The following is a 21367-nucleotide window of genomic DNA, read 5'->3' as shown; positions in this document are numbered from 1 at the left end:
TGCATATCGTTTGTAAAGGTGGCGTCAAATACATCATATGATGCCAATGAGTATTTTCTTCTATGTCGAGTTGTAATACTTTGATGCATCAATTGGTGTGGTTTTTGATTAACCTTCCTGCATCTTTCTCGATGATGCATTTAAACGTTTGGTTTTATCTTTGGCCTGTACGCATTATTATGCTTCAACTTGTGCATTCACTTTTCAGTGTGTACAAGGCTCGCTTAAAGATTACGATATGTTGATTGTGTGTAAGTTAATATGTACGAATGACTACTTGAAATAGCAATCACCCTACGTCAATACCAAGTGTAAAACAAAGGAGAGATAGATAAATAGATATTGAGGAAGGGAGAAACAATAGGAACTATCAAAAATAGCCCCTTCTAGTTCCCTGCACTTTTTAATTCTCTCTGCACTCACTCGTTTATAGAGCGTCTCAACCTTAAAAGTCAGTATGGGTTAAATGGAGCGCGGAGTTGCCAGATCAACAACCGGAGTCGCATCGAGTCGCTGTTAATCGCTAATGATTGCGACAAATTTACTTCCTTAATATCGTATAGGAAATCATCAAAATCTATGTATTTGATGCATTTTGAAAAACAAACAATAGTTACCTCAAGATTTGCTTGTAAATGTTTATTTTTCGATGTAATCTGTATTTACCGTTTTACATTTGCATTATAGTGTAATACACGACGCAACTATTGTTACTTCTTTCGTTGAATGTTGTATCCTTTACATTCACAGAATTAAATAAATGCAAAAACAAACATTAAGATACATTTTTACGGAAAATAAAGCACACTGCACTTCCTACTAACCGGGGCACCTGCCTGCAACTGAATTGTGACCTCGGTGGCGCGCAATGAATTTGATTCGCGAGACAGCCCGCATAAACAAATTACGATTGCGGAATAAATAACGGTGCTGTGGAGTAACAATGCATTCTAAAAATAACTTCAAACAATGGTCAACACTTTTCTCGCTTGGTCTGCACGTTTATCGCAACAAACTGAAAAGTTTCTCGCTAACCAACTTTTTCGTGTTACGGTCTGATGATTTATACAAAATATCCAATGCATATATATATAACTCTCCTCGTAAGCAAATTAATTCACTCAGGCGAAGAATATCATATCTACAAACCTCATAGATCCCGTAGAAAATGACTGGCGAAGTTGTTAAAGCGGTTTGATATTTATGGGTTTTGAAGTATTTACTAGAAAAAAATTAAGCGTTTCGCAAAATTGCATAATTATGAAAAATTCAGATCACATGAATTTATGACAGGTTATATAATGCCGTCAGTAAATAGAGCATAAAAAACTCTACTGGATAATAATTTCACTTTTTGAAATTTTTGACTTTTACATTTCGTAAATTTTGTAACATCTCGCAACGCAGTGGTGGTAGATAAGGACAGAGCTATTGGCAAAACTCATGTATTAGAGAGAGAGGGAAGTACTCCATTTACTTCCAAACTAACTAACTAACTCTCTAGCATTCTTAAACCCGAAGGTTCATGGCTGCAGCAACACAGGCCTTCCATCTTTCCCTATCTTGAGCAAGATCTATATACTCTTTTCCATCCCTACCAATTTCCTTTAGGTCCATCTCAACGTTGTCCCTCCATCTTCGTCTTGGCCTTCCTACAGGTCTCTTACCATCAGGTTTCCCAACAAGAATCCTGTGAACTCCTCCTTACTCTCCCATTCGTGCCACATGGCCTGCCCACCTAAGTCTTCTTGATTTAATTATTCTAATAATATCTGGACATGAATACAAATTATGTAGTTCTAAATTATGTAACCTTCTCCACTCACCTGTCTCCTCATCCCGTTTAGGTCGAAATATTTTCCTAAGGATCTTATTTTCAAATACTCTCAATTTATGTTCTTCTTTCAATGTAACGGACCAAGTTTCACATCCATATAATACTACAGGCAAAATTACTATTTTGTATATTTTAACTTTTAGTTTCTTAGATATTAAACGAGAAGACAAAAGTTTATGAAGAGAGAAGTAACATGCATTTCCTGAATTAAGCCTACTTTTTATTTTCTCTTTAATATAATTTTAATTTGTTAATATTACTCCTAAGTATTTGAATTTGGAAACTGGTTCAAACGAGTTGTTATCAATAATTAGATTTTGATTATTACCTAACACTTGGTTTCGGCCTGTAAGCATATATTTAGTTTTCTCTTTGTTAACTTCCAAACCTATCTCTTTAGCAGTTTTGAAAAATATTTTAGCATTATTCTTAATTGTATTCACATCATCCCCTAGTAAGTCTACATCATCTGCATATGCTAACAACTGAGTCACACCATTTAATTTTAGTCCTTCTTTAGTTTCGTTTACCTTCCTAACAGCATATTCTAAGGCAAAATTAAAGAGCAATGGAGATAATGCATCTCCTTGTTTTAACCCATCATGAATTGTAAATTTGTCAGACATATTATTACCCACACGAATTTTACTTTCTGTTCCACTGGTGCATATTTTTATCATACTAACAAGCTTCTTAGGTATTCCAAACTCTACTAATATATTATATAATTTATCTCTTTTGACCGAATCATATGCTTTTTTGAAATCAATGAATAGCTGATGGACATTTTGATTATATTCCCACTTTTTTTCAACTGTCTGTCTGATGTGAAAAATTTGATCTGTAGTTGATCTGTTACGTTTAAATCCACATTGATAATCACCTATAATTTCATTAGCATATGGGGTTAGTCTTGTTAAAAGAATGTTAGACAATATTTTATATGTTGTTGAGAGTAGAGAAATTCCACGGTAATTATTGCAGTTCATTTTATCACCTTTTTTAAACACAGGAACAATTATGGATTCTTTCCACTGTTGAGGGATTTCTTCTTTATTCCATATTAAACAAATTAATTTATGAATTTTACATATTAATGAATTTCCACCATATTTAATTAACTCAGCTGGTATATATCAATGCCAGGTGCTTTGTTATTCTTTAGCCTTTTAATAGCATCTTTAACTTCAGTCAAGTTAGGTTCTGGAACTAAAGGTTCTGCTGTGTGTACTTCATTACTTCCATTTACTTCCATACTGACTTTTAAGGTTGAGACACTCTATAGTTGGTTACACGGTGCAATTCCAACTCGTCTACTTCGTTGATTTGATGTCAAGTAGTGTATTTGGTGTATGCACCAGGGACGGTGCAACGGGGGGGGGGGGGGGGGGGCTATGGGTGGCTGAAGACCCCAAAACAGGTCTCAGCCCCTTGCAGGCCCCCTAGATTTTTGTAATACTCTGGATACATTTCGATCGAAAACTGTAAGTAGAAATGTACATTTTTCATTATAAAACTTCCATTGGGGAAAGTACAATGTTCCAAGTGCATTTCCTAGTTTGGTTAGATCGGAAGGTTACTTTATTACGATCATAGGCGTGCGCAGACCATCTAATTGGGAGGGGGGGGGGGGCACAAGCCTTGATAAAAGTTCAGTCGGAAAAAAAAACTAACTTTATCTCACTGTTAATAGTTTCATTGCATTGATATATATATATATATATATATATATATATATATATATATATACAGGGTGATTCAAAAGTCGCGAGACATAGGACAACTCCGTTATTTGTGCACATACCGAAAAAAACGATAGAGGGCAAAATTGTTGGACATATGTTTGAAATCATGACCGTGATGTTGCATTTGTATTATTTTCATTGTGTGCAGGAAACAAGAACAAAATTGTTGGAAAATACGTTTTAAATCATGACCGTAATGTTGAATTTTTCTGTTTTTCCAGTAATCAACAACAATGTCCCAGTACACAATTCAGGAAAGGGTGGAAATGGTTCTTATCCATGTTGCAGGGATGAGTCTACGGGAAGCTGCGGAGGAATATCACAGACGGCATCCAGATCAACCACCGCCACATCATGCAACCATTGGTCGTTTACTGGAGCTGTTCAAGGCAACAGGCAGTATCCATGACAAACGACGGTCTGGGCGGCCACGTACAGCAACAGATCATGCAACCTCAGCTAGCGTGCTAGCTAAGCTGACAGTCAGTACAACACGGTCAACACGAAAAGTGACTCAAGAATGTGGCATCAGTCAAGCATCCGTGTCCAGGATACTATCCAGAAATCATTTCCATCCATATCGTGTGCATTTTGTCCAGGAACTGCGTGGAGATGACACAGATAGACGGGTGCAGTTCTGTGAGTGGTTTACTGAAAGACGAACGCAGCAGCCACACCTTGAAGCTGATATTCTTTTCAGCGATGAAGCCTGTTTCCATCTGAACAGAACAGTGAATAGACATAACGCTGTGTATTGGGCAACCGAGAACCCATACATTGCTGTAGATGCTCATCATCAGACTGACCCAAGGTTAAATGTGTGGTGTGGCATACACGGGATGTTCTCATCGGTCCCGTATTTCTTAACTTGCTGAACTGTACAGAGAGCATCTCGAGATGACACTCCTGCCCTATTTGGATAATCTACCCCTAGCAAAACGACGGGGGTTTTCTTTCATCAAGATGGAGCAACGCCGCATTTCGCAATAACACATATGGTGTTACGTAATGTGAGCAAGAGTTCTGTGAACCATATTCGGATGTGCCGTCAACAGGATGGCAATCAATTTGAACAATTCCTCCGGCAGTGTCCCAGCGGTGCAGCTGCTGGACATGTCAGTTCAGGTCGTTCCTTTGTATAAGTTTGCCACTCCGTGCGGTTGCTATTGCTATTGCGATTGTCAATTTTGTTGTTCGGTCGTAAATGGAGTACGGCTATGACATTGATTTGTTTGGGTTTCTTTCCGTTTGCCATTTTGACAGTCATTTTGTTTTGTTTTGTTTGTGATTTCAAGCAGACTAATAAATGGTCCATCTGCTGTCGCAGCAATTACGCTCATGATTTCCAACAATGTATTTCCTACACCTATGCCCTCTATCGTTCTTTTCGGTATCTGCACAAATAACGGAGTTGTCCTATGTCGCGCGACTTTTGAATCACCCTGTATATATATATATATATATATATATATATATATGTATATATATATATATATATATGCAGCAACATAGGCGCACCGTAACATCTTCTTTTGGATGGCGAAGTTAAGGCACAAGCCTTTTCTTACACTTCACCATCTCTACTTCACATTTAACAAATTTAGTTGAAATATCTAACAGTTTGCGAAATATAAAACATTAAAATACCAAAGAAAATATAAAACACAAAGAGAAAAACATACAAACACAAAGAAGAAAAAACACAAAAAAGAAAAAAACACAAATACACATACATGCTGTAAGAAACGTAAAAAATGCACGTACAGCATGAACACACACACAACAAAACACTTAAAATACAGAAAAGTCGGTCGGTGTTTATCCTACAAATTTAGATCAAAAGAGGTTTCATTTTATTTTCTTTGCTTGTTTTCAGTACTGGTAAGTTGCCTCCAGAAGATGCTTTCTTAATTTTGATTTGAAATTGTCGAGAGAAGAAGAGTTTCTTATGCCATTGGGGAGGTCGTTCCACGCTCTGGTGGCAGTGACAGTGAAGGAATTTCCGTAAAACGCTGTCTTGTGGGAGGGGATGGTGAGCAGGGAGTTGTTTTGCGAACGGGTAGCAAAGGTGTGTATGTGTTGAAATCGTGAAAATAGGTAAGGGGGTTCTCTTGAATGCACTATTTTGTAGAGCGCTGTAAGAGCATGGAAGCGACGGCGTGTTGAAAGGTCGAACCAGCCTAGGTCTTTGAAAGCCGGGGTAAGGTGGTCAAAATGTTTGATGTTATAAATAAAACGTGCGCATGCATTTTGTATTCGCTGTAGACGTCTTGCTAGTTCACCGTTGAGGTCAACGTACGTCAAGTCGCAGTAGTCTATTTGCGACAAAACTAGCGATTCCACAAGTGTTTTCTTTTCCTCTTGTGGTAAGATGTTTTTTAGGCGACACAGTGAGTGTAATGCTGCGTAAGAATTTTTGCATATGGCCTTCACATGGTCACTCCAGGTGAGGTTTTCGTCCACAACAATTCCCAGGTCTTTGACTGAAAGTGATAGTGAAATGGGTTTTCCGTCTACAAGAATGTCCGGGATGGAGGACTTATCCCTGAAATGTGCCGCGCTCATTTTCTTCCAAACAATTGTGTTCATGCATTTAACACAAAACTGTTTAGTAGCAAGAGTCTGAAGTATACTTCCCTCTTTGGTAATTTACAATGCACTTTAGAAAACAACAAAATTGCGAGCGAAGCTAGCAAAAAAAAAAAAAAAAAAATCCAAATTTTTGCAAACTGAAAACAATATTGATTTAACATGGCACAACAAATATCATGGTGCGCCACGGTATTCTTTTTTCAATTTTTTTAATCTAGATCGTTCGACGCCCAGGCCCAACTCCCGCCGCCCCCTAGCTACGGCTCTGAACTTGACAAGACTGCAAGAAAAGCAGAAAATTTCACGAAATGTATTTTTATTTGTATAAGATTTGATATCGATGGGGACAATTGTCCCCTTGCAGTTTCTCTTGGCCGCCTGGAAGAAATAATGCAAAAAGAACGTGAAAACTAATTCCATCTTGAGTATCCTTTTGTCCTGCTACTCTTAGATTCTACTAGTCTTGCGTACTTTTAACTCAATGTTTGCCCCCACCTTGCACCTCTAGAATTGATTTTCATCCAAGGTTGTGGAGGGGCAATGCCCATTGCCCCCTTGAAGTTGCGCCACTGCAACCCTTCCCCCCGTTGTTGCTTTAAAATTTAACCGGCATGAAAATACTTAATTTTCTTTAAGAGTATATCATTTAATAACGGCGATAAGATTCCTCTACACTAAATTTCTAGGTGAAAGTATAATAATGCAGAAACATGGACGTCTGGAAGGGGGTGCAAGGATGGTCACACCTACCCCGTAGAAATCGAATGTCAACCTAAAAAGTATATATTTCACACGTAAAATTTGATTTCTGTCACAGTAATTTACATACATTAATGCGATAGCTTCAAATTCAAGTAGTGAATTTTGAGGGGGCAACACTATTATCGGGGTAATATGCCTACATAGAAAATTACCTTGCTTGTCGCCCGTGGAAAAAATCTGCGGACGCCTTGATTAAGGGAGGCAATTGCCCCCCTTGCACCCTCCCTGCGCACGCCTTACGATGTGTTCTAAAATCAAAAGGATGGCAGCTGCAGATACGCCTGGATAACAATAACCACTGATCATTTGATACTAAGTAATTGGCCAATCACGAATCGTCAAACTTGCTACGAAATGTGCTGCCTGTCGGGTGGACGTATTGAGTGGCTGTGATGTGAAATTGTTCTTTGATTGTTGGCATATGGAGCTAAATGTGTACAATTATTATTAGTCTCTATACATCGTATCACTATATTTCAGAAAATGTCTAACAGGTGTGACAAACGAATTTTATATGAATAAGTCGGGCGACGTTGAAAATATAAAGTGCTATGTTTCTTTTCTGTTTGTTAGTTCCTCAAGTACCGAAAATTGCATGAGTGTAGCGATGTCGTTGGTTTCATCGTTATATCTATCCATAATGTACCAAATATTAGAGAGGGAAAGTACGATGTTAAAGAATCAAAGGGTACACACACTACTTAATTCTAAAATTCTAGGAATTGTAAAGATTAAGATTGGGCCCCCACCGATAAAAGTGCTGGCTTGATATCAAAAAGTCCCGGGGTCGATCCCCGGTGGAGGTAACATTTATTAAGTGGTTTGGATTCACTAGAAAATGTAACTCTTGTTCCGATTAGCCTCTGTTCATATAGTGGGTCTTAATATAAATTGTAACAACTAGTCATTGAAATATGGTGCGGAAATCTGCATGCTTGGGCAATGTTATTGCTCGCAGTGGTAGTCCCTCATGTTAATTAATTATCATTTTTGAGGCTGCAATACCGTCACAGTAGTTTCCGTGCAGGAGAATCAATCTTTGAAACACATCTAAACTATTCTCGCATCCTCCCCATTTTTAACCCCAAGTTCTGAATTCCAGTCGTTGAACAAGGAAACGTAAGATATTTCATCATGCAAAGAAAATAGTATCATTATTTAATGATACAAGGGTGGTATTTTTGTATTTGAGACCTATTTTATGAAGTTAGTTACGCTTTTCTGAAGCACGAAAAGCTACAATCTTACAAAGCTATACTATGATGCAGAAATAAACTAAAAGTAAAGACTCTTCAGCACCTCCTTGCAATGGTTGCAACATTTATAATTGCCTTTTACGAACTTTATAAGCTTTGTGCTGTTGAAATGTGCATACCCCCATCGCGGCAAATCAAGTGTTACCTTCGTAATCGAATTGAAAACGAGAGTTTGAGTGCTCCATCTATTCTGTCCTTTGAGAAAGAGCTTGCTTGGATTTAAACACGGTTGTAGCTGCTCATGAAAGCAGACGTGTCTCATCATAGTTTTTTTTTTTTTTGGTGTGGTTCATTTTCTAATTTTAGAAAAAAAGTACACAAACTCTTTACCTAGAAATAGTGTTACGTGTAGTCTTTATAGTACGTGTATCTAGCGAGTTGATATTTTTCGTTTTTTATGGCGTATTTTGTACTGTCCATATGAATAATAAATCTGTGATATTATTCCACTCGATAATGGCTTAGGAAGAAAGAACGATATAATCATTGCAGTTTATTTGACTGAAAGATTCGTGCCTAAAAGTGTGTACATTTGTATATGACGGAACAAAATGCAGTGATTTTCTTTGGATCTGACTGTAAAATATGTCACTGGTAAAATTATACCGTAGTAAAGTATTACGTAAATACCTTTTACCCGGTATAAGTTAGCCCCCCCCCCAGAGAATTTGACACAGAAATATTTACCCTCCCCCCACTTATTTAAGGCTGGCGCCGTCACTAGTATGCACCGTTTGCACTAAGTTCTGCAGCGATGTGATGTGTATGTATGGTCACGTGGTGCGTGCTAGCTAATCAAATGAACGTTTAAAGCAGCAGACAGGCATTTGCTGAATCTTCCGAACTTGAGCACCGCTATTCGTCTACTTGGTTGAACGTCATTTTCCTTGCACCAGCCTGACATCGGGTTACACGTGAACATACATGTCAAAAAGTGCAGCGAATTAGACGGGGTAATGAAAACTGAAGAAAGAATGAAGAATAAAATTTAATTCAGGCGGGAAAATATGGAGGAAAGAGTAAAAACTGAAAACAAATGTTCAGCAATGGAATATTAATTGTTTCGGTTTGCATAGCTTATTGTTTTATGGAACTTACGTTCCCCTGTTGATTCCATCCTCGACGCAGTGTTGATCGTGTCCCCGAACAAGCAGTACCTCGGCATTTTGGTCCCCACAACGCCAGCAACGCAGGGCCCCGTGTTGAGACCCACCCTGATGTGCAGCTTCTCGTGGGGCAAATGGGGAATGATGTAGCAGCGAAGGCCCGCCAGGAGATCCAATGACATCGTTGCTATCTCTCCCGCGTGCCTGTTGCCTAGGAAACGTAAAAGAGAAAGGAAAAAATATATTAATGAAACCTGGAATATCTAGTTGGGCATTCAGCAGATATTATTACCAATCTGCCCTCGGAAAATTAACAATGGGTCGGATTCCAGCAAATTTCTATATTTGGTTATGTGTATTATTGAACTCTGACATCGACAAAGAAACCCATGTACAAAAAAATTCCCCGGGGAGGTGCAAGCGAGGTATTTTTCCAAAATGATGGTACTCGCTAGGATATCTTGAATTTGAAATTCTGGTGTTCATTTACCGAGGAACGATTCTCAGTGTTTGCGTGCGTGCGTGTGTGTGTGTGTGTGTGTGTACACTATCTGCTATTGATTTCCACACACCTAACCCGAAACGTGTCAATTGGCACAAATATGTTGACTCCAATAACACATTAACGTGCATAAACTGCGAATTATGCACTTTTTGGTGTGTCAAAATACACGCAGACACGCGTAAAAGGGCACTTTTATCAGCTGATGTTTCGAGTTATGCATAGGGTGACCATAATTTTTTGCCCCCAAAACGAGACATCCCAAAGAGATCAATTTATCTCCCCCTTGAAAAATCAGCTGTCTAATTAAAAAATTCTTGTGATTATTATTATTTTTATTCACATAAAAATACATTATAAATAATAAATTAAATATAATCTCCCGTTGTGAAAAATTATTAATTATTATAATCTCGGTATGACTTACATAGTGTTTCTGGTTTCTTTTATGTTAGTCCTACGCATAGATCAAATAACCTACGCTGAAGTTGAAGAATGCCAGAAGTATTTATTAGAAGAACCAGTCTTCTTGAGAACTGTTATATCCTCCCCAAAACTTACTCCATGTAATTGATGCACAACGTGAGATTTGTCTTTTGAGTGTGTGTCGAGATGCAGAAATTTAAATTCTTGTTGCAGGTCTGTATTGGAACTACATATACGCTTCTTGGCCATGCTTATCCACTGTTCTACAAATAATGAAACACACACACAACAATGCAACATTTTGATTGTTATTAAGTATTTGAAAAGCAGTCAAGCTGTTTTCCCACAGCGCATTGCCATTATGCTAGTTTAAAAATTCCAACATTTATTATTATTATTTGCTTGAAACTCTCAAAATATACACTATATTTCAAGTTTACTCCTAGAGTTTTATAAAACGGGATAAATAATGAACTTTTAATACTATCGAAGGCACGGGCGGGACATACCTCTGTAACGGGACTGTTCCGGTCAAAACGATACGTATGATCACCCTAGTTATTAACTAAAAATGCATCAATTGGAAAGATCAGCATTTCAAAGATAACAACATTATGCATTTAGCTGTGTCGATGTTAATGCATGTTAATGTGTTATTGGAGTCAACATATTTGTGCCATTGACACGTTTCGGGTTCTGTGTGTAGATTCTGCCCTCTTGTTTTTCACCACGTCAAGGTGATAACTACTCTATGTCCATCACAAGAACAAAGTCAAGTTCGTGACACGACACTTATCGTCTTAAATTAGACGATTCCAACATTTTATCAGCCGTTACATTTAATGTTACCATTTTTAAAACACGTTCCAAACACAATATCTTTCATTGCCAGAAAGCAAAACCTTCAGTTCTTTCAACCTCTCAGATGTGAAGAGCGCGCAAGTCTTTCAACACGATTGTAAGTGAAAATAACATCATTGATATTTTCGGAATGAGTTTTACAAGATTAAAATAAGCCTTACTTAAAAATTGCAGTGAATCTTGTAACGTGTAGCAGTGTCCACGTTACAAAATTATATAAACTTAATATTTTTCTTATATATCTATACTTCTATATGTTAATGGTTGATTACCCAGTGATGTGGAACACACCTCGTATATAAACTATACATCCTGGTGTTAGTTATTAGTTTCAAGAGGTTTTGTTTTCTTTCTGCCAGCAAGATGAGCTGGAAGTTGTTATCCGTGACAACAATGCAGGAAAGCTATCGCTATTGTATAAAAGCCAAGCAGACACGATCTTATGAAAACATTGTCACAGGGAAAAAGACGAAATATTAGGCTGTATTTCCCACTCTATATCTGTCGTGTACCTTGGCGGACAGTAATTAGACTTATATAATAATAATCCCTGATTCTTTAGCTGCAAGACAGCATTTTCAGAATTTAGCTACGTGGACGCAAAAGAAAGTTATGCCCGCACGAAACAAAACCTGTAAAATTTCTTTTATTTAACATTTTTCACGTTGTATATTTTTTTCTTTCTTTGTTAGCATATCGCATGGCCGTTGCGGGGTGAAGAGGGGAGTTGAAAGAGCCATACTCCTTGGTCAAATTAAATACTGTGTATAACGCTTAATATTCCATTGTATGTTTATTAATCACAAAAGGGTAAAAGCGATAATTTATACGTATAGCTAATTATGTTTCTCATTGATACCTTATTGATTTGTATTTTATTGTGAGGTAATATTTGTGCAAAGATAAAAGTTTGTAAATCCATCACGGCACCGAGAAATCCGATATAAGCAGCGGAGCTCGGTGGCTCGGTGGCCTTTGTATTCGAACCTCTGATAAATGCGGAACTCGTATAACCGTCTTTTCTTTCAACGCTAGAACTTCTGCCTTCGTATTCATTTCGATCTTAGAAATTAGCTTATTCTGGGATTACCTTAGGACAGTTACTTAGCTCTTCTGGTCAGAAGGCGTATATTCTTTCTATTCTATGCTCCTGGTCAGGAGATACAATTGAGAGAGTTGTGATTGTCCTGAAATATGCCGGAATTTGGGATCGGCCGATAGACTGTTGGTAGACAACGTTTGTAACCCTGGTGAGGGTACATCTTTTCTTATTCCGTGGTCACGGAAGAATCATCAGCTCTCTGGTCAGAGGCTGGGAGAGAAAAGGGAGTTGTTACTTAACCGGATATCGACGGAACCTAGTGGGAAGAAGGATTGTCGACTACTTGTAGGATCTTGGTCAAGATCTATAAGTGGATTGAGAACCTTTGACCCAGGATCACGACGGACCTTCCATCTAGAACTGAAGCAGCCGGATTACCCGAAACTTGGGACGAGGAATTTCAAGCCCCGAAGGGATACTGAGTGTGAAGCCGAGGCTCAATAGACCCATCAACCAAGTACGATCCAGGGGGATCTTACAATCTTTTGTAATAATATTATGTAATTCAAGCCTGTTGGACTCTATCCACATATAAACAAATAAATAAACAAACAAATACACGTGGCTTGTAACAAATCCGATTGGTTAATTTTCATATCCGCTGTTTCAAGGATAATTTTACGTACATGAAAAGACATATTGTTTAATTATTTAACTAAGCTACTACTTTTAACTATTACGAGTATGTACCGACATACATAAATACATTATATGTATTATATACATAAGTAAGTAAACACAAACAACATACGAGCACAATTAAATATTCACCAATAGGCAAGAAACTCCTCACAAGTAATATGATTTTGTTTACATATACTTCATTCCCATATTGGACAGAAAATATGGCTAAGACTTCCATACCTTTGCATATTTTTGTTTATTAAAATCGGTACTTTTCTGAAAAATATAGAAATCATTGAAAAACTTATGCAAGTAAGGTTCTTCATGTGTGCATATTTGTTCATTGCTTACTTGATACATTTTAACCAAACTCAGCATATTTTCGCTTTTTCAATATGTAAAAAGGAATATCTTTTATATTTAGCTATTTATCGGATTAAATTTTATTCTCGTCTGTCAGTCGAATTGGAAAGAAATTTTCTAGGTAATAGAATGATAATGACCTGTCATTTACATTTGAAACTTTGCACAAAATAGTCATTGTACACTGCAACTCAAGGCTCTGAAGGGAGCCAACAAGACGTATTTGAAACTCCCATCATATGGTATTGGGGAAAAACAATACAGTTCCACATACTTTCAAATGCAACATTTTCTTCCTTGTGTCTCTAATTTTCTTAAACTTATGATTAGACCTCGCATTTTAGTTTTTAACCTACTTTTTTCCATTTCAGGTAAATAAGAAATAAGAAGTTATATCAGCGTTTCATTAAAAAACGAAACAACTGACCAAGTTTTATAGTGCCTAAAATAACCTATTTTGCTTGTTAAAACCTATTTTAGGTTTATGTGCCTAAATTAAACTTTTTCTAGGTTTTTACATCTTTTAGGTTTTACAGAATTTTTATATCTCGCAGAGGTATTTACTAGGTTTGGTGGCGAAATATTTCAATGACTGGAGTGTTTGAAACATGTTTTCTGTCGATTTCCCTCCGTCCAAGTATATGATGTTTACCAAAGCATTAAAAAAAGCAAAAAGTGTCTGACGTCACTGTTACCTGCAGACAGTGGCGGCGAAAGGGGACAGTTCCCCCCTCCTTCTTATCCCTGCACTATAGACCCTTAATGCTAAGCCTTGCCTACTAAAATAAAGTAAACTGTCCTTGGCCCCCTCACCCCATCCTCAGTTTTGGCACCCAATCGTCTCTACTGCCTGCACAGTCCCAAGTGCAAACTGTGTATCCTTGCTCACTCTCGTGTCAGTTTGGTCATAGTAGAGAGGCAGCACTTCATTCCTACGCGTCAGCAAAAATTCGATGCCACTGGTGTTATGTTACATCCGGTCGTAGCGGTGTACGAGCGATTTTATTGTTGAGTCAGCAGAACGTGTCTGATCACGTTGAAGACATCGGAAGCGGTGGGGGAGGGGGGTCAATGGATTTGTCACGTTGTTTCTTGATGTATGCTAACCTAACACGTGCGTATGTTTGTGTGTGTGTGTGTGTGTGTGTCTTTGGAGGAAATGCGCGCGCAACCATTGCGTATGATGCAAACACATGAAGAAATGATTTAAAGATGGCGCCGAAGGTGTTGTACCCCGAAAGCTTAGCGGCTAAGGTTATTGCTCTGTAAAACAAGAGGCGTCGAGGGTTCGATTCCTGGTAGAGTCAATATTGATTGATTGATAGATTGAGTTAGTTTTTTTTAAGTCCACTTTATGTACGGCAAGACTAATCAGGAGTGGACCTACAGTTGAAAAGTGGTGATTCGGACCACTATGTGCCTCCACCGAGTATCGAACCTGGGACCCCTTGATTACAAGTCGACGATGTCAATATTGAATGATTTCGATTAGCCTGTGTGTAAATAAAGCCAACAAAATGGATGAGTTCGAAAATCGAGTTGGGTTAGTGGTTAATGTTGTCACCTGGCAATGAAGAGGTTGCGGGTTCGATTCTCTAGGTAGTTAAATTAGGCCAATTGTTTAATCCCGCCATTATAGGTTCCGATTAGTCCATCTGTGCATAAATAGTGATTGAATAAAATCAATATGGCGGCCTTGGGGTAGTGGTTAATGTTGTCGCCTGGTAATGAAGAGGTCGCGGGTTCGATTCTCTAGGTAGTTAAATGAGGCCAATTGTTTTGTCCCGCCATTATAGGTCCCGATTAGTCCATCTGTGCATAAATAGTATTTGAATAAAATCAATATGGCGGCCGCGTTTTGTGTTTAGCGGCGGCGGCGGCGGCGACCGGCAGAATCAGCAGAATATCATAAACGTCATATTGAGGAAATATTGGATAACAAATATTAATTAATTTAATTAAAGCATCAACCGCATTGTCGATCTGAAATTAGGTTTATAGACAGGGAGCAAAATGGAAAATATCGACGATGTTCTAGTATTAGATTGTTTCTGTATTTCCATCGGTATAATCCTCCACCACATTTGAAGCATACTGTTTTATCCTCTTTTTGAATGTAAAATAATCCTGCTTCGGACAGAGCTTCTACAAACGGGAATTCTTTTGATTGCCAGTTTCTGAAAGAGGACAATCTAGCATTGAAAGATCCCATCTCTGGATATTGCGTCATTGTTCTGTAAAGACACAAAACAAGATATATATTATAAGTAAGCTGTTGTAAACTGTAACGCTACAAAATTATTAATATACTATTAGGACTATATGTAACTTGTATAAAATTTCAAACAGTATTTACTGTCAATATTTTCTAGTATACGTACCGAGTATTATAAATTTAATTTACGAGTCAGCAAATAAGTTGTTATAATATTGTCGTTTTTTATCGGTACTGGGAATAAAATTTGAAATTTATGCATGGGTTTACCAGAGGCTCTATGGAATAAATACAGAAAACAGTAATGCCCACAGTACACAGACCCATAACTTTGTATCTGATGAGTGTTGTACGTATAGAATTTAGAGTTATTTTCCAAAAATCGCAAATGGTTATGCACATGTGGAGGTTTTCCGTAACTATCAAAAAATTCCCCCCGGGAGTTACTGTCTATGTAAATTGCTACCCAGTGCTTCCCGGGGCTATCTTTGGGATCTGTATTTACAATCAACGCTGCTGGTAGTTCCACATGTACAGGTAATTCATTAGCTGCGAAAACCCCAACATGATGATTGTCAAAGGCTCTATTTGATATTAACCCGTGAAGCAAATTTAAAGTCGACAGCATTGCTGGACACTAAATAGTAATATTGTGAAACTCACCTTGTTATACAATTAATCCAGATGAATATCTCTTTGATTATTAATTTCCATGAGAGCGTCAAATTCAGAGTAGATAACACAAGTCACAGTAGATTCCAAAGCCGATTTGAAGTGGACTTCCAAGCTAACAGCCCCTTGCCGTTGAAGACTGCAGTGGGATATGGCACTTGCAGCTGCGTCTGGTGTTATATCGAAAACAAGTAATGCGTATCCCTGGGGGTATTCCTCACGCGATATATTGTTTCCTTCATCCATATAGTGTATCCCTGTTCCAGAGAATAATGTGTGATATGCTGTTATGTACTTGTTGTTTTCAAAGTCTGGTTGAAGTGGTTTGCCGGGAATTTGGACTCCATCAACATATAAAGTAAAGAAGTTGTAATTGAAATGTTGAAAATTGAATGGGTTTGTAGACAGAGTGCCGTTGAATGCATCGTTGGTAACAAACCCCACAACTAATCGTTTCGGAAGACGTCCAAGTATCACATTGTCAATTGTTTTTGAAACAATATCTTTTGGAATAGTTACAGCTTTAAGTTGTACTCTTGTTAGAGGGTATTTTGCTGTATGTTTTTGCAATATGTGATTGTGACTAAGTTTGATGGATGAACTGACCGATACTTTTCTCACATATAGTGTAGCATCCAGAATTTCCACTTTGCCTTCACTGTCATCTAATCCCATCAAGCAGAAAGTGTTTTTCGAAGGAATCGGTTTTATTCGCATTTCCACTCCATTGATCAAAAATTTCTCTTGATTGAAAATATCAGAATGCAAGTAACCAAACATATCAAATGTTTTACTCTGTTTTGTTAGTTGGTTACGTTTTGTAAAGCCTTTGTTGTCTTCCGAAACGTTATCAAAAGCGCCTGCTGTATCTTTGTACCACAATGCACTTTGGAGATGAGATGATTTTGCAGATATGTCATAGTTCAGTGCTTTTTCAAAATAAGACCTGTATGGGTGCATGTGAGATGGAAACGAGATGAGTTTGTTATTTAAGTAGATTTGTACTTCGCTGAACATTGCATTGAGAAAATCATTGACAGGTCCAATTGTTTTATCTGTGGGTAGCAATAACTGACCATTCGCTTTTACAATTCTGGCATCTATATTCAACATTGTGTGTGCTAAATCCATATAATCATCACCATGTCCAGGTATTACAAACTCGGTGGGGGCATTATCTGCCAGAGAACTAACAGGTTTGTATCCGATGGTGTGGTGTTCTAAGATGCTTGTCTGAGTAGGTTTTACCGAGAAAATATCCAATTCACTTTTAAAACACTCACATGATTTCTCCGTAATTAGCGCCATATCTAATCAAAAATATCTGATGTTATTTGAATTTTCTTACGGTTGCGTTTGGTTGTTTTCTTGGTGTTTGTATTGGCACTGGATCTCTTCTTTCTCTGAGCGATCCTTCCAGTTCGCTGTCCCGAAGCAGAGTGATTCCTTTTGAAATGTTTATGCCCCTGATAACCTGAACCAATCATTTCCTTTAGCTCTACAACATCACCTAACACATTTACCCCTGTTTTTAACATTTCTTTCCCTACAGCTTTCGCTCCTTTTTTGATAAGAGGCAAAGCTGACCGAAAAAGTCCTCCAAGAAAACTTCCAATGCCATGTCCTTTTTGATAGGCAGCACCGTAATATATGTTACCCACACCAGATCCAGCTTGTTGATGGTAGTATTGAAAATATGGGTCATTCATAATCAGAGCTTTTCACCACAACGTCTAAAATGAAGTTTCAAACACACTAGTCCGAAGGAGAATGGGATGTGTGCACCAGTGCTATCCCTTAAGTCAATTTCTATTTGTTCGAAATTATGTTTCTGCACTGGGATGTAATGTGGTGAATCGAAAATTTGCACACCATCACTTCCAAAAGTATGTTCCATAGGATTAATGTTTATAATACGTAATAGAGGGGCGACAGCATCTCCCACCATATGTGATTCCGCAATATCTGTGTAAATATACATCTGGGAAGGAATTTCTCTCACAACATTTGGAGGCGAGCGTCCAATTTTTACTTCTGATAGATCATCGGTCGGTTTAAAACCTAATATCCGTGCCAGTTGAGGTGACAATCGTACATTTATGTTTCTCTGCTTGGTAGATATATCAACAGTCACATGTTTGTACGCAGGATGATTTCGGAGACTAAAATTTAATGTTTCAGAATATTTATTAATTTCTGCAACAATGCTGTTTATAGATGCGTAATAGCCTTCGGATATTCGAAGTTCGTTCCATTTGACATCATCCATAGATTTATATTGAATATAGTTGTTAAATCTTGTAATGTTTAGTATTGAATAAGGATAATGCACTTCTACCAATGCCATCTCCCATTTGTTGGTGTCCAACTCCACACGGTTCTGAAGCTTTGTGGTGTAATTAGTTAGAGTATTACTTGGGAAATATTTCATGGAACTGTTACTAGGCAAAGTAAGGTAGAAAGCGTTTGCTTTTCTCATGATGTGTTATGAAGGTTATTTGTACCACTGATGAGAATAAATACAAAAATTTATGCCTCTCTCTCTCTTTTTTTGACTCCAAAAACGATGCGCTAATCCAACTGTCAAATAATCTGGAGTAACCTTTCCAATGAACTAACAACTTTTTACTGGCTCCTTTACCTTTGGTCGCAAGAATTTTATCAATTTCATGCATATCCGGTAAGCGGACCAATTGCAACTCTTTCGTATAAAATGTTCCATCGATTTTATGTCCTTGTAGATCTTTTAATTCATACACTTGAGGATTTCTTTTCAAAATACGTTCCACAACAAATATTTCTCTTGTCCAATTTTCCATGTAACCTTTGTCAAAGCGTTTTTTGGTTCTGTTATTCTCACTGTATCTCCTATTTTGAATGGCATCTTCAATGACAATAGTGGAGATGAATCAGATTTGAGTTTTTTGTCATACATATTGTGCCATACTTTCAAAACCTTCTCAGAAGTAACATCTACTGGTGCCATTTTAATACTCGAGTGAATTTTATGATTATAAGCTTTCAAAAGCTTTGGGAGTACATTAACATAACAGCTGGTTCTTTGTTTAGTAAAATACTTCCACATGCGTTCCTTTAAAGTTCTGTTGAATCTTTCAACAATACTAGCTTTAATATCAGGATTCTTTGTTATAAAATAAATTACATTTTGTTTTTTGAGATATTCCTGCACAATACTGTTGGTAAACTCACGGCCTTTGTCAGTTTGTAATTTCAAAGGTTTTCTTTTGCTTTGTTTGAAAATTTGCTGGAAAGCCTTTTTTATACATACACCAGTTTTATTTTTTACAGGGACAGCCCAAGCATGCCTGCTAAAAATATCGATAACTGTGAGTATATATCTGTACCCTTTGTTGTGATTCCGCAAACTCTGCATGTCATTCAAGTCAGCCTGCCATTGGTCATCGATATTATGCACAAAATAAAAGTTTCTCGGAAATCGACGCTTTAAAGGTCTATGCAAAGTGTATGCAGTTTGCTTTGTCAACCAATGTTTGATTGTTGACAATGGTATGGATTTTTTACAGCTTTCCATAGTGTTGAAGCTGTAGAATAGGATGCTGGATGAGATGGATTGTACCAGATATTCTCTAATATTTTTTCGCTCATGGTTTGTATCTTGACCAAACTGGAACAGTACGTTTACGTTTGTGCCCTGGAAATGATGATACAAAAGAAATTGGTTCCTTTTCTTCTTCTTCTTCTTCTTCTGCTTCTGTTAATTCTTGTGCCTCTTCTTGGTGAGCTCCGGACAGCGGAACATGGCGTCCGGGGTTGCCAAAAACAATCTGTTGAAGAAACTCCTGTATCCGGGGGTTTCCAATATATTCTTGAGGAATATTAGATAACGCCAGAGCTCTATTGAATAGTTGCCACCCAACAGGATTGCTTGTTTTTCGTGGTCGAATTATATCCGATACTAGATCGACAATATTTGAGCCTTCAATTTTATTATTGTTAATAAAAACTGCCCCATATTTATCCCAATCAATATTACTATTATGTAAAAGACGTTCATACAACAGTTCGGCTTTTCTACGATACATGCTAGGTGTAGCAGCTAGAATTTCTTCTTTCATATCAGTCAACTTCTCAGTAGATTCTGTAATCGGTAGCGACACAGGTTCTCTTTGTTTTCGTGTAATAGACAGAAATTTTTGGAGCACAATACTGTAACGATTCCATTTTTCATCATCCGAAAGACCTTTGAGATTCAAAATTACTTGCATATCCTGATCCAATTGCGATAAGGATGTAGACGGTGCAGACATAACAGGATGTCTCATGTTATCCATAAATTCTTGAGGTATTATAACCATTTTTTTGGCATGCTCCATGTTCAGATTTTTTTTACTTAAATAAACTTGATAACACACCTCCTATTAAAGGGGCTAATAACGCAGGTAGAAATCCTCCGTGTTGCACTAGTATCTGTTTCTTCTGCTTTGTAGAGTGTCCTTTGGCAGAGAGATTACGTATCACCTTCTTGTACCGGCTCAATCTTGTTTTCTGAGGTGTTGAAAGAGGAACATTCCCTTTTAGAACATTGTAACAACACTCACAGATTGAATTAACTAAGGAAGAATCAGCAGCTTGTAATATCGCTGTGCGAAGAGCTGGTTTAGCATCCGACAAAACTTGGAGCACTTTAGCGTGTTTCACTCTTGGAGCCATGATGACAGAATAAACGACTAGTGATTATGCTTGCTTTTTTTGTAGGAATATATACATAATTGATATCATCGTCGGGAAATATCCGCGACCGAAAACGTACTTCTTCCGGAGTGTTCTGCTTCAGATCAAACAGCAAATATCCACGGGGTTCAGCGGTGGCATTGTAATATGCATCTTTTATAAAATTTGGATTCTCCGGGTATACTTGTCTAGATAAATAATTAATTTGGGCTCTGTCTCTTGGATTTTTGAAGCATACAATATAATGACTATTTAAAGATATATCCCTATTCCCTTTTCCTTGATGGAATAGATTTTGAGTGATAAAGAAAAGACTAATATCACGATGATGACACCCTTTTGTAAATAAATCTGTGACTCTTTGATAGCATTCCCTCATCTGATCATCGATAATAATAAGATGAGGTCCAGAATTTGGCACAAATTGGTCAATATTAGGCATTCCTTCCCGAAATTGTACAAAACCAGGGAAATCATTGTATGCAGATTGCCATTCCCCGTAGCACACCAAAATATTGTTGAATTTTACATTTACCATTTGGGGTAAACACTGGAGAAAATGCTTCACAAAATATGTCTTTCCACATCCTG

At 37.6% G+C, this 21367-nt stretch overlaps 1 protein-coding gene across 1 annotated transcript in view; it reads right to left on the bottom strand.

Annotated features, from left to right (window-relative positions):
* The window catches only part of LOC145987102 (uncharacterized), a 115015-nt gene that overhangs the window by 28669 nt on the left and 64979 nt on the right, over nt 1-21367 (bottom strand). Inside the window, exon 11 of the mRNA XM_083121577.1 lies at nt 9291-9509. Coding sequence (XP_082977703.1) covers nt 9291-9509 — 219 coding nt within the window. The remainder of the gene's footprint in view (nt 1-9290; nt 9510-21367) is intronic.

This window comes from Lepisma saccharinum, chromosome 4 (genome assembly GCF_977018435.1).
Source record: "Lepisma saccharinum chromosome 4, izLepSacc3.1, whole genome shotgun sequence".
NCBI classification, from domain to species: Eukaryota; Metazoa; Arthropoda; class Insecta; order Zygentoma; family Lepismatidae; genus Lepisma; species Lepisma saccharinum.
This window is presented reverse-complemented; position numbering and strand designations above follow the sequence as displayed.